We start from the raw sequence: 12,466 nt of genomic DNA on the forward strand, positions 1-12,466 counted from the left end.
AAAGAAAAGAAAACACAACTTTAATTTTGATGTCATAATGTTAACAATGACATCCAAATGTTCTTATGGTGTGACATAAATAAACTCCCAAGGCATGACATGTTTTGAGATCTTAGTACAGAAAGAGAGTTAACATGAACTTACCTCTTTTCTTTTCTTTCTTCCAGGTAAGTAGGAAATAAATCATAAAGTACAGAGTACCATATTGGTCATTTTGTGTTGTTTCCAGCAGCTTCATGCTGCTTTTCTCAGTCGGATACAGATTTTAATTGACTTAAACTCATTCAGGATAAATAACAATATTTTCAAACATGAATTTCTGGGTTGTAATATTTCAGGCGCCCAAATTAAGTTTGCGGAATCGTAAGCATTCTGAGTATCTTGAAATCCAGTGCGAGTAGATGAAAGCAGAAGGTTACATGTGTCTGGCAGCTGGTACTTGTGACTTCATAGATAATGTTATGGAGACCTAAGATACCCAGGGTTCTAAAAGATTAGTATCGTGTTACTTTTAAATAGTGCATATGCTAGTAAATATTTCAAATAGAAGACTTAAGTGGGTTGACCTATTTAGCATAAAAGACCTAATGTAGCAGGCATGTCTGATTGCTTTTCAGCAAACGGTGGAGGAATGCTTTGGAGTCAGATGAGAAATGCTTAATTTTGCAATTGGGGATGTGATATTAATTCATTTGTGTATTTGGCAATGACCCTGATGTTCTTCAGGCATTGTCTTTCAGGTCAAAACAAAAATAGCTAGGAGGTGAAATCAATACTATTTTCCCCCTTCCATATTTGACTTAAAATAAGAGGGTAGTAAGATCAATAAAAAGGTAATGATCTGTGGTTGAATATGTACAGTTAACAGCCAACTGCACACTGACACAGACCGGGAATAAAACTGATGACTGTAGATGTTAAAACTACAAGCATCAATCTGATAACCGAAAAACAATTCTGCTTGTTCATTCAGTTGTATGTATGAATTATTGAGATTGCCTTGCTATTATCATTGAATATCCCCTAAAGCCCAAACTTTTATTTTTAATGTTTCATTTATTCCCCTGGCTTCTCCATAGATTAGGCTTTCAAAGAGTAGACTGATACTCTCATTTTCCTGTTAATAACGGCTGGTAGAATATAATGGACTCCAGAAACCCCACACTACATGTGATACTGTTTGGGGTTGGGCAGGGAGAGTGGACTGGCAGTTTAATTCCAGGGTACTAAAAGAGTGTGTTTTGCAACTTCTTTGTAAACAGAACTGTTAGGATATGGCCATTGTCTGTGTTTGGTTTTTTCCAGGTTGAGCTTAATAGGCATGTGGACTTGCTTTCTCATGGTACCAGAACCAAGTGTCATGCAGTAAAATTAATTAGAAGGCACATTTTGGACAAACAAAGATATGTTTTAATATAACATATTATTACAGAGCTTAATTCATTATTATAAAATTATCTGCCACAATATGTGGTGATGCTTTCTAAAGGAGCTTAAATGAATCCGTTGGCATTTCCAAATTAGCTTAAATAAATCAATGGGACAGATATTTAACAGAAGCCATTATCCAAGGTGGCTAATTTAACTTCCATGTTCAAAAGCAGTGTATCTCTATAAACCAGTTGTTGTTGTTGTGGCACACACAACTGGCACGGTATTGCTTTCACGTTCAGCTTGTGGATTTCCTGTAACTTTCTGGCTGACCACCGTGGGGAACGATTTGTTTATTTATTTAAATATTTGTAGACCACAGTTTGATCTAATATACAGTGGTACCTCGGGTTACAGACACTTCAGGTTACAGACTCCGCTAACCCGGAAGTAGTAACTCGGGTTAAGAACTTTACCTCAGGATGAGAACAGAACTCGTGCGGCGGCGGCGGGAGGCCCCATTAGCTAAAGTGGTACCTCAGGTTAATAACAGTTTCAGGTTAAGAACGGACCTCCGGAACGAATTAAGTTCTTAACCCGAGGTACCACTGTATGGCAAGGCAATACACGATGGTGGGCTACATCAACCTTGGGATTTGGTCAAGTAGATCTGTCCTTGTATTTTTACTCAGTGAGGAAAGGCTGTACGTACTTGTTCCTTTTTTCGGTATGTATGAATGAATGCCTAGGAGAAACTGAAGTGACACAGGCTTACTATTTTGAAGGGAGAAGGAAAGCGGATGAGAGCCAGTTCTCAGGAAAAGCTATGAAATAAAGGAAAGCAACATCCAGAATGTGTGTGGTTTTGACTGAACTAGTAGAAGTGTCCACTGTGTAGCTGAGTTATATGACATATGGCCGATGGCAGGAAAGGCTTAATAAATCCAATCAATAGAGCAAAAATGTTTTAATTCAGCATATTTTAGGGTATGAAGAGATTCTGATGGAATTTATTCCTGGCTACCTATTTGGGATGGATACTGCAACATATGGACTAATTTGTTTTAACAGGACACTGCCCGGGTAGATTTACTGCTCCCATGAGCAGTTCCTTTCATCTTGAGTACAGCGTAGCCTCAATCTGACACATAGAAATCCCCAGCTCCTGAGTAACTCATTCTCTTTAAAGGCCTCTGTAAACGCAGCCTAGGCCTTGGCATGTTGCCAGAATAAACCCTCCGGTCTGAGGCAATGCCAGCTGTCAAGAGAGGCAGAGAGAATTGGGAGGGCCCATCCTCATTAGCCCTTCATTATTTTTTTAGACAATTCCACATAATTGCCCTGATTTGAGTCATACCTTCAAACATCTTGAGTCTGCTAGCTGCATGAAACAATCTCAGAAGCTTTTGTCTTACTAATATGGATGGGTCAGTAAAAGGAAAGACCGTTCAAGAAAGAGTGGTTTCAGGATTCTGTTTCCTGTGAGGGTCATGTTGACTACACAACCTTCTGCAAGTTCGGAGAATGCACAGTGGGTGCCAGTACTTGAACTGCTGCACTCTGTAGTTTGGTTCCTCCATTTCCTTCTGCTTCATTTTGCATATTTCAAAGGCAACCAAGTTGAAAGGTGGTGGGGAATAATAAATATTGTAGGCATGTTTTCAGTGTATACACGGTACGTACGAGAGGGTAGGGATGCAGGAGGGATCCAGAGGTTTAAGCAAGTTGATAGTATTGGTCGGCCTGGTTCTGTTTACCAAGGCTTGCGTGTAAGAAAAGCCTGTGTGAGATGGGTGGGTGAAAGGCACGGTTAAGGTGGGTGTGGGAGCGATGCAGGGTGGCATCAAAGTAAAGGCACATGTTAGTTGATATCTGTTGGACCTCAAAGGTCCTAGAGCAGGCATAGGCAAACTCGGCCCTCCATGTTTTGGGACTACAACTCCCATCATCCCTGACCACTGGTCCTGTTAGGTAGGGATGATGGGAATTGTAGTCCCAAAACATCTGGAGGGCCGAGTTTGCCTATGCCTGTCCTAGAGGAAAGTAACATAGAGAGCCTCTGCAGTGTCATGCTTGAAGTGTTGGACTAGTAAAGAGGAGGCGCAGGTTCACATCTCAAATCAGCTATCCGTATCTCAGCCCAACCTACCTCATAGGATTGTAGCAAGAGTACAGTGGGAGAAAGGGAGAAGTATGTGAGCTCCTTGGGAGGAAAGGCAGGGTCTAAATGTAATTAATTAGGATAAGCAGTAAGAACATAAGAAAAGCTCTACTCTGCCAAACAAAGGTGGACTTCCTGCAGTGGGTTAGTAGCCATTGAGAGACTCTCCAGTGATCATCATCACATCACAGTTGTTGCTTTGAGGGGGGTTTTCTTACAGTCGAGCAGTATATGAATTTTTGTGAAATAAATAAATAAATATATTATGGTAGCTTATTCTGTCGCTAAGCTCTGTGCTGTGTGTAGAAATGATTCCTTTTGTCTGTGCTGGCTCTCCTACCAATCAATTTCACTGAATGATCCTGAGCTTTCGTATTATGAGTGGGATAAAAACCACTCTGTATTGAGTTTTTTTTCAACACCATGAACAACATGATAAATCTCCATGTCTCTCATTTCTTCTCTTCCTTTCCCCAAATTCTTCAGCCCCAGATGTTTTAATTTTTTCTCGTAGTGAAGGTGCTCTCTGGATCATAATGGTCACCCTTTTCTGCATCTTTTCCAACTCTAAAATAGCCCTTTTTGAGATGCTGAGAACAGAAATAGATAATATTCCAAGTGCGACTGTACTTTATATTAGTATAGACCTGAAAATTTTAGACTCGATTTTTTATTTTCCCCAGAAGAGAGAGAATAATCATACTACAAAAAGTGTGTTTTCAGTTTTGTAGAATTACTTCCAAAAATAACTTGAACAAAAGACAAAATTTGTTCTCTTTTTCAGCTATAAAAGCTCCAAATACAGTTTAGTCCTGCATACCAAGAGACTGCTATCTTCTTTATATTCCATTGATGAAAATCTTTAAGGTTGTTACAAACCCAATAACTTTTTCTCAGTCTCACCTGTGTTCTAGGCAAGGAGCACACAAGGACACAGCTCTACAGCTTTGGGATTTTAGCCATTGTAAATTATATATGACACAAGAACATTCATGCTTGGCTTATGGTGGGAAATGTAATATTAGCCTCTTTTTGTTAGTAAGCCATTACATTGTTGTTTTTCCTGCAATATGGTTTCCTTTGATTCCCCCATTGTTCTTTGTAGTATACCACATCCACATCAGATCTCTGCATGTTTATTCACAAGCAAGTCCCATTGTGTTTTAATGGGGGCTTACTCCCTAGTAATTTATTTTACAATTGTAGTATAAGAATCCAAACATCTCACTCACATGGACGGCTCAGCTTACTATTACATTTATTCAGTAAAACGTTTTCAGCTATTTCAGAATCCCATCATTGTACTAGTGACATCCATGTCATTTACCCAATCCACCAAGTGCTCCATAGAGACAAGCTCTATTTAGCATTGATAGATATTACCATTGTGCAGCAGCCAAGGATTAGTGCTCTTAGTCCATTAAAAATGTTCCAGTAAGAACCTTATGAAAAACAAATGTGATGTAATAAAGTTAGAACCATGTTGCAGATCAATCTAGGAAAAATGATTCTCTGGCTTAGAAAATAAGTTCCTAATACTAATGAGGAGTCTACATAAAAATTCTTTTTTCAACGTCTGGAGTACAAAACACATGGAAAGGCCAACGATTGCAACATAACTAACTTTGTTGTGGTTTAGCACAAAGTTCTGATTTTAATAGCACATAAAACAGTTCTTGCTAAAGATCGAGATTGATTGAGAGAGCGGTTGCTGAACAGCTTGGTAGGTTTCTGGATGAAACATTGGCCCTGGATCCATTCCAGTCCGGCTTCCGCGCTGGTCATGAGACCGAGACGGCTCTGGTCGCCCTAACAGATGATCTCCGCAGGCAGCTGGATCGAGGCGGGTCGGGGCTGCTGATTCTTCTAGACCTGTCAGCAGCCTTCGACATGGTCGATCACGAACTCCTGGACCACCGCCTTGCCGACGTTGGGATTCAGGGCACAGCCCTTCAATGGCTGCGCTCGTTTCTCTCTGGTCGGGGACAGAGGGTGGCGCTTGGGGGAGAATTGTCATCGCGCCACTCCTTGGTGTGTGGAGTGCCTCAGGGTGCGATTCTCTCCCCGGTGCTTTTTAACATCTTTATGCGCCCCCTCGCCCAGCTTGTCCGGAGTTTTGGGCTGGGTTGCCATCAGTATGCCAATGACACCCAACTCTATCTGTTGATGGATGGCCATCCTGACTCGGCCCCAGACACACTGACCAGATGTCTGGAAGCTGTGGCTGGATGGTTACGTGGGAGCCGGTTGAAGTTAAATCCTTCGAAGACAGAGGTCCTCTGGCTGGGACGGGGCGATATGGGATTGAGGGGGCAACTCCCATCTCTTGCGGGGGTGCAATTAGTGCCAGCACCGTCCGTTAAGAGTTTGGGTGTAATCTTCGATACCTCCCTCTCTATGGAGGCGCAGATTACAGCTATAACAAAGGCGGCATTTTTTCATCTCCGCCAAGCTAAGCAGTTGGCTCCTTATCTCTCTCGCCCTGACCTAGCCACTGTGATCCACGCGACGGTCACCTCCAGACTGGATTATTGTAACTCGCTCTACGTGGGGCTACCCTTGAGACTGCCCCAGAAACTCCAGCGGCTGGAGAATGCCGCGGCGAGACTCCTTATGGGGTCTTCGCTGCGAGATCACATTCACCCGGTACTATACCAGCTGCACTGGCTCCCGGTGGAGTACAGGATCAGGTTTAAGGTGCTGGTTTTAACCTTTAAAGCCCTATACGGCCTAGGACCCTTGTACCTACGGGACCGCCTCTCCTGGTATGTCCCACAGAGGAACTTACGGTCTGCAAATAAAAACATCTTGAAGATCCCAGGCCACAGAGAGGTTAGGCTGGCCTCAACTAGAGCCAGGGCCTTTTCGGCCGCGGCTCCAATCTGGTGGAACGCTCTGTCACAAGAGACCAGGGCCCTGCGGGACTTGACATCTTTCCGCAGGGCCTGCAAAACAGAGCTGTTCCACCAGGCCTTTGGTCAGGGCGCAGCCTGACCCCCCTCCTCTGGCAATCTGCACAGAATTTTGCTTATTGGTTGCCATAAATTTGATTTTAATTAATTTTATAATGAAATGTTTTTAGAATCGTTGGATTATTTTGATTGTTGTTAGCCGCCCTGAGCCCAGCTTCGGCTGGGGAGGGCGGGATATAAATAAAATTTATTATTTATTATTATTTATTATCGTTATTTTGCTTGTTCACATAAAATCCATACCTCAACACACAGACCAGGCTGGTAAACATGTAACAATAAGCTAAGCAATGGTTTAGTGCGGACATAAAATGGTAATGATGCTCTATTCTCCTCTCCCAATCATCCTCTGCTGCTGTACTCTAAACTGAGCCATGGTTTGTCTTAGCAGGTCATCCAAACTTGGGTTCATGGTTTGTCTCACGTCAGGCAAACCACAATCTGTAATCTAAGCTTTTTTTCAGGTGTTTACATGTAAGTAACAATAAAATAGGGGACGAGGGTGGCGCGGTGGGTTAAACCACAGAGCCTAGGACTTGCCGATCAGAAGATTGGCAGTTCGATCCCCCACGACGGGGTGAGCTCCTGTTGCTCGGTCCCTGCTCCAGCCAACCTAGCAGTTCGAAAGCACATCAAGTGCAAGTAGATAAATAGGTACCGCTCCGACGGGAAGGTAAACAGCATTTCCGTGTGCTGCTCTGGTTCGCCAGAAGCGGCTTAGTCATGCTGGCCACATGACCTGGAAGCTGTACGCCGGCTCCCTCGGCCAATATAGCGAGATGAGCACCGCAACCCCCGAGTCGGTCACAACTGGACCTAATGGTCAGGGGTCCCTTTACCTTTACCTTTAACAATAAAATTCATGATTTGGGGTTATTCTTGTCATGCAAATTCATAAGGCCATTGAAGCGATGTACACAGCAAAAACAAAACACTGAAACACAAGTTCTAAGAATAATAAAATCAGTTCAGGAAGCTCCAAAATAATGAGACCATACATACAAACTCTAAAAGCGGGGGGGGGGGGGGATTCATCAAATATAAAATTAATTAATGTGCTGCAACCACCCAAGAATAAAAATATTATCATGTGTTTGTAAATATAGCACATTTTGTGTGACTGCCATATCTTGGTCTTTAGTGTTGTCTATTTTAGTTTGTGCTGACATTCTCTGATAAAATTACATCTATTTACTTCTTGACATCTCTTTGAAGCGATACTGGCCTTAGTATGAAAATGTTTTTCATATTTATCAGACGCAGTACTTGGCGTTAGATCTAATTACAGGCATTCGCCCCCACCTCCCCTTTTGTGGAAATCTCCCTTAGAATATGAAACAAAGGCGGGCAGTTTGGAATGCCTGGCTTGAAAACTTTGAATGCAATGCAAGTGTTTTATCTGCAAATTTACAGTCCGATTTTTTCACGAGTCTCTACTCTCTAACTTCTAACAAAGAAGCTGCTTCCATAAAACTGTTTGTGGTCATATGTATTTGTATTGTGTCTGCATTTGTAAATAGAAACAGAAATCTAAATGTATTTTATTAGAGAAAAATTTAATTAAAGTGCTGGCATTTGTTTTTGAAGTCACTTAATGAAGCTAAATCCCTATTAGCGCGAGAAATATGATTCTTCAGCTCTGTATTGGCCGAAAGCCTATTTTTCTGTGCATTTATACCTCCAAAGATAGAAACTTTGGAAGCCCAGTGAAAAAGTACTTCAAGAGACAGGCAAATGATGGAGAAGTAGTACTTCTACAAAAAAGTAAGTTTGGGGGATTTAGTTTGAGGAAGATGAATGTGATAAAAGTTATTAACAAAATATTTAGGATTAAATATAATTTAATTTGGTAAAAAGATGTGCCATTTTGCTTGAAAGGATTGCTTCTTATGTTGCCGTATCTCTGAATATAACTACAGCATCTGCTGTTACATTTTCTAGAGGGATAGAAGCTTGTTAGAATAAATACAAGGAAACGTTAACTTCCAACTGGAATTGGGCTGGGACATATCTGCAATTCACACCTATAGATTTATGAATGTGTTCAGTTTTTCCTGGAAACAGGCGAGAATGTCCCCTTTGTGCATTGGTCATGGATCCTACAGTCACTGTGCAAATCACTGTACCTTTTGTGGGGCATGGCAGAAAAGTATTCAAAGATATATGTGCTTTAGTGCTTTTCTTTAAAAAGAAAAAGCACTTGATGGGTAGGACAGAGGTTGTTGGAAATGTAGCTTTGTATCTGGTTTCTTCTGAAAAGGTTACTTATGTGCGCCCCTTTGTCAAAGTGCAACAAACAACCATGTTTCAAAAATGGCCAGGCATGGACTGAAAGTATGTTTCTTTTTTATCATCAGTTGTGTCATAGGTACAGCCAAACCTGAAGTTTCGGCTGCCAGATGTCTCGGAAGTGAATGCTTCTGTTTTCGAACACACCTTGGAAGTCGAACAGCTTCCAAGGCACGTTTCTCAATTTTCCCCATTGAACTTGCTGACGTCCCTTTGATCCTCGGTTTTCGAATGTCTCGGAAGTCGAACGGACTTCCAGAACAGATTACGTTTGAGAACCAAGTTTCCACTGTATAGTCATACCTCTTGTTACATTTGCTTCAGGTTAAATATTTTCAGGTGGCGTCCCACGGCAACCCAGAAGTAACGGAACGGGTTACTTCCGGGTTTCACCGTTCGCGCATGCGCAGACGCTCAGAATGACGACACGCACATGTGCAGACGCGGCGAATCATGACTCGCGCACGCGCAGACGCGGGTTCTGTTCTGCTCACGATGCGAACGGGGCTCCGGAACAGATCCCGTTCACTGTACTACAAAGTTAGGTGCCTTGATTTTGAAGCAGAGTAAAATGTCCATTCTGAATTCTGGAGGCATTCTTTTGGGGTTCCTCATGTAGCTCCCTTTACAAAATTGTGAAGAATATATTTGTTGTGCCCCACTCCAAAAGGCTGGGTGTGTGCCTGTCCTATTTTTGCTCTGGGAGTAAGGGAAGAACACTCCTAGCTCTCTAAAAATGATACTTTTTGTGGAGGTACTTTATGCTTCTCTTGCACAAAGAACCAAGGCTGGGCTGTTCCATCACCTATGCCAACCTTTCCCAGCTTGGTGTGCCCTCTTAGATGTTGGTTTTGGGGGTTTTTTTTGGATTTGATATCCCGCCTTTCACTCCCCTTCAGGAGTCTCAAAGCGGCTAACATTCTCCTTTCCCTTCCTCCCCCACAACAAACACTCTGTGAGGTGAGTGGGGCTGAGAGACTTCAGAGAAGTGTGACTGGCCCAAGGTCACCCAGCAGCTGCATGCGGAGGAGCGGAGACGCGAACCCAGTTCCCCAGATTACGAGACTACTGCTCTTAACCACTACACCACACTGGCTCTCCAGTGTACTGGAGCGTGTACTGGAGAGCTCTCCACACTGGTGTACTCCAGTTCCCATTAACACTAGTCAGCATGACCAATAGTTGGGGATGGCTGCAGCTGGAATTTGCTTTTTTTCATTTCATTCGTTTAAAGCATGTAGAATTGGGGAGGGGGGAGAATTTCTTGTTCTTTCTCCTTCTCTGCAGCCACCTGTACTCCCAAGGCCTTTCCAGAGAGTTGGGGGGAAGTTCCTGAACTATGTGGAATGGGGTGGAGGAGGGTACTGTGGGTTGGGGGGAGTGATTTCTGAAAATCAGGCACATCACCTCCCACTGCTTAGATGTCTAAAACACACTCCTCATATGTCTACACACACAGTATTCCTTTTTGTTTGATAATTGTCCTGATAATTGTGAGTATTATTGTACTTCTTAAAAAAGAGCATGCTTTAGAAATAATAATAGAAATGGTTTGAGTTTTGTTTTTTAGTTGAGCTTCAAGGTTCTGTCTAATCTGTACTTTAACCTATAGGTATAGTGTCAGAATCAAAATGAATTGCTTAAAAAACAACTAGTAGACAGTTATAACAGACAATATTTTAATACTGTTACAGTCAGAATGAACATGGCTTGCATAATTTTTCACCCCAGAATGGAGATTGAACTTTAGGAACGTTGTTGGAAGTAAAAGCATTACACTGGGTACATTTCAAGCAGGGATCTCTTCATCAAATTGTATCAGCTGAAGATGATGCAAAATGCTCATAGAAAAAAGTGTGACCTTAGGCATTTTGTTCATGGACATTACTCTTTTAGATTAGGGGTGTCTAACCTCTGGACCTCCAGATGTTCAGCTGCCATCATTCCTGACAACTGGCATGGACTGATGCAGGTAGGAGTTCAACAACATCTGGTGTGCCAAAGGTTCTCCATCCCTGTTTTAGGTAAAGAAATTTTTACCATTATAGGAAATAAAATTTGTGGAAAATAGAAGTATGCTTAGAACCCATGTATATGCCAGAAATATTCTTTTAGTGAGTAGTCCATTTTGGGCAAGTAACTTAAAAGTTTAATGTCTGAATTCATGTTGTTTTGATGATTATATAAATAAATTACTAAAACTACATTTTTAATTTTTATACATAAAAATATACAAAAACCCCTTTATTTTCCCTATATTGGTGACACAGTTCCATGGATAATGAAATATATTTCCTTAATTTTGAAAAGTAATGATAAAAAAAATCAATATTCTTTCATTTTACAATTTGCTTGAAACTAAATTATAAGCAGGGCCACAAAAAGATTTCTGTTTTCCACTCTTTGGTGGGGAAAGTGTTGTTCTCATATTTAAATATAGAACATTCATGTGCTATTAGTAATCCATTCATTAGATCATAAAGTGAGCTTCATCTTTCCCAAACTACTTTTGTTTTTCTTGTGTTTGGGAGTGAAACAAATGAATTGCTGTTGTGAATCACATTCTGTGCATCACTCCTACGCAATACTACTTTCCCCCAACATCATACAAACATGTTTTCTATGTTGCAAGATCCAGACAGAGTATTTTTAGGAAGCTGTTAGAAATATAATCCTGCTGTCAAGAGCTAATCCCTCATTGAGAGTTCAAGTGGCAGATTACTTCAAGCGTGGTGTTTCATTGTCCGTAAACTGTCATCTGATAACTCACTAGGTAGTTTGGGGAACCTCCTTGTAGGGTCAGAGAGACCATTCTCCCCACTACAGATTCATTCTGTTTTTTGTTCCCTTTGTTTTGGATTTTTCTTATTAGGACTTCCTGAAATGCAGCTTGAAGCCAGGCACACAACAGAATTCTTCTGTTCCTTTGTCATGCCCAACATGTTAAGGCAAAGAAATGAGCGTGATGACTTAGCACAACTTGTTCCTTTCTCAAGACTTAGTTTAATAAAACCATTTTGTTTCCTGTCTTGGTTCTCGATAGACAACCTCTGAAAATCCCTTTGAGAAGAGGCGGAAGCCTCCTTTGGCCGAGATGTCACGGCACCACAGCCGGTTTGAAAGAGATTATCGCACAGGATGGGACCGCCGGGAGTGGAGCACCAATGGGAACCACGTGAACAGCAGTAACTGCAACAGCACAGTGAACAGCAATAGCAACAATAGACCAGGGCTTCTGCCTGTGCCAATTGTACCCTCGCGTCTGCATGCCCCAGCCACAGTTGCTTGTACCACAGTGAACAGTGATGTGATAACCACACTTGTGGCCAACTCTTCTGCAGCTGCAACAACCAAAGTAAGAAGGAGATCTTTGTACTCTATATTGTATTAGCTAAGGAAAACCTCTTGAGAAGATACCACCTTTTCCTTTCAGATCATGCTACCTTCCGATAAGGTCTTTGACAGTGTGCACTGGGATTTTGGTTTTTTTGCTTGTCGGTGCCATTGATGCCTTCAAGCTTCCTTATATAGTTTCTCGGAGTAGTAAGCCCTATTGTGCATTTGTAAGCTTATATTGTCTAAACATTGCAAAGGTTGATAGTTAAAAAGGGAAACGGTCTTGAGCATAAGTATAAAATGTACATCGCTATCCTCCCCTTCCTGTATATACAGC

At 41.8% G+C, this 12,466-nt stretch overlaps 1 protein-coding gene across 1 annotated transcript in view; it reads left to right on the top strand.

The window, feature by feature from the left end:
* KLHL29 (kelch like family member 29) overlaps positions 1-12,466 on the top strand; it is a 445,478-nt gene that overhangs the window by 132,313 nt on the left and 300,699 nt on the right. Inside the window, exon 3 of the mRNA XM_081856969.1 lies at positions 11,837-12,148. Within this exon, the coding sequence (XP_081713095.1) occupies positions 11,888-12,148 (261 nt within the window). The 5' untranslated portion in view covers positions 11,837-11,887. The remainder of the gene's footprint in view (positions 1-11,836; positions 12,149-12,466) is intronic.

Source organism: Podarcis erhardii (genome assembly GCF_964252035.2).
Source record: "Podarcis erhardii genome assembly, chromosome: 3".
In the NCBI taxonomy this organism is placed as follows: Eukaryota; Metazoa; Chordata; class Lepidosauria; order Squamata; family Lacertidae; genus Podarcis; species Podarcis erhardii.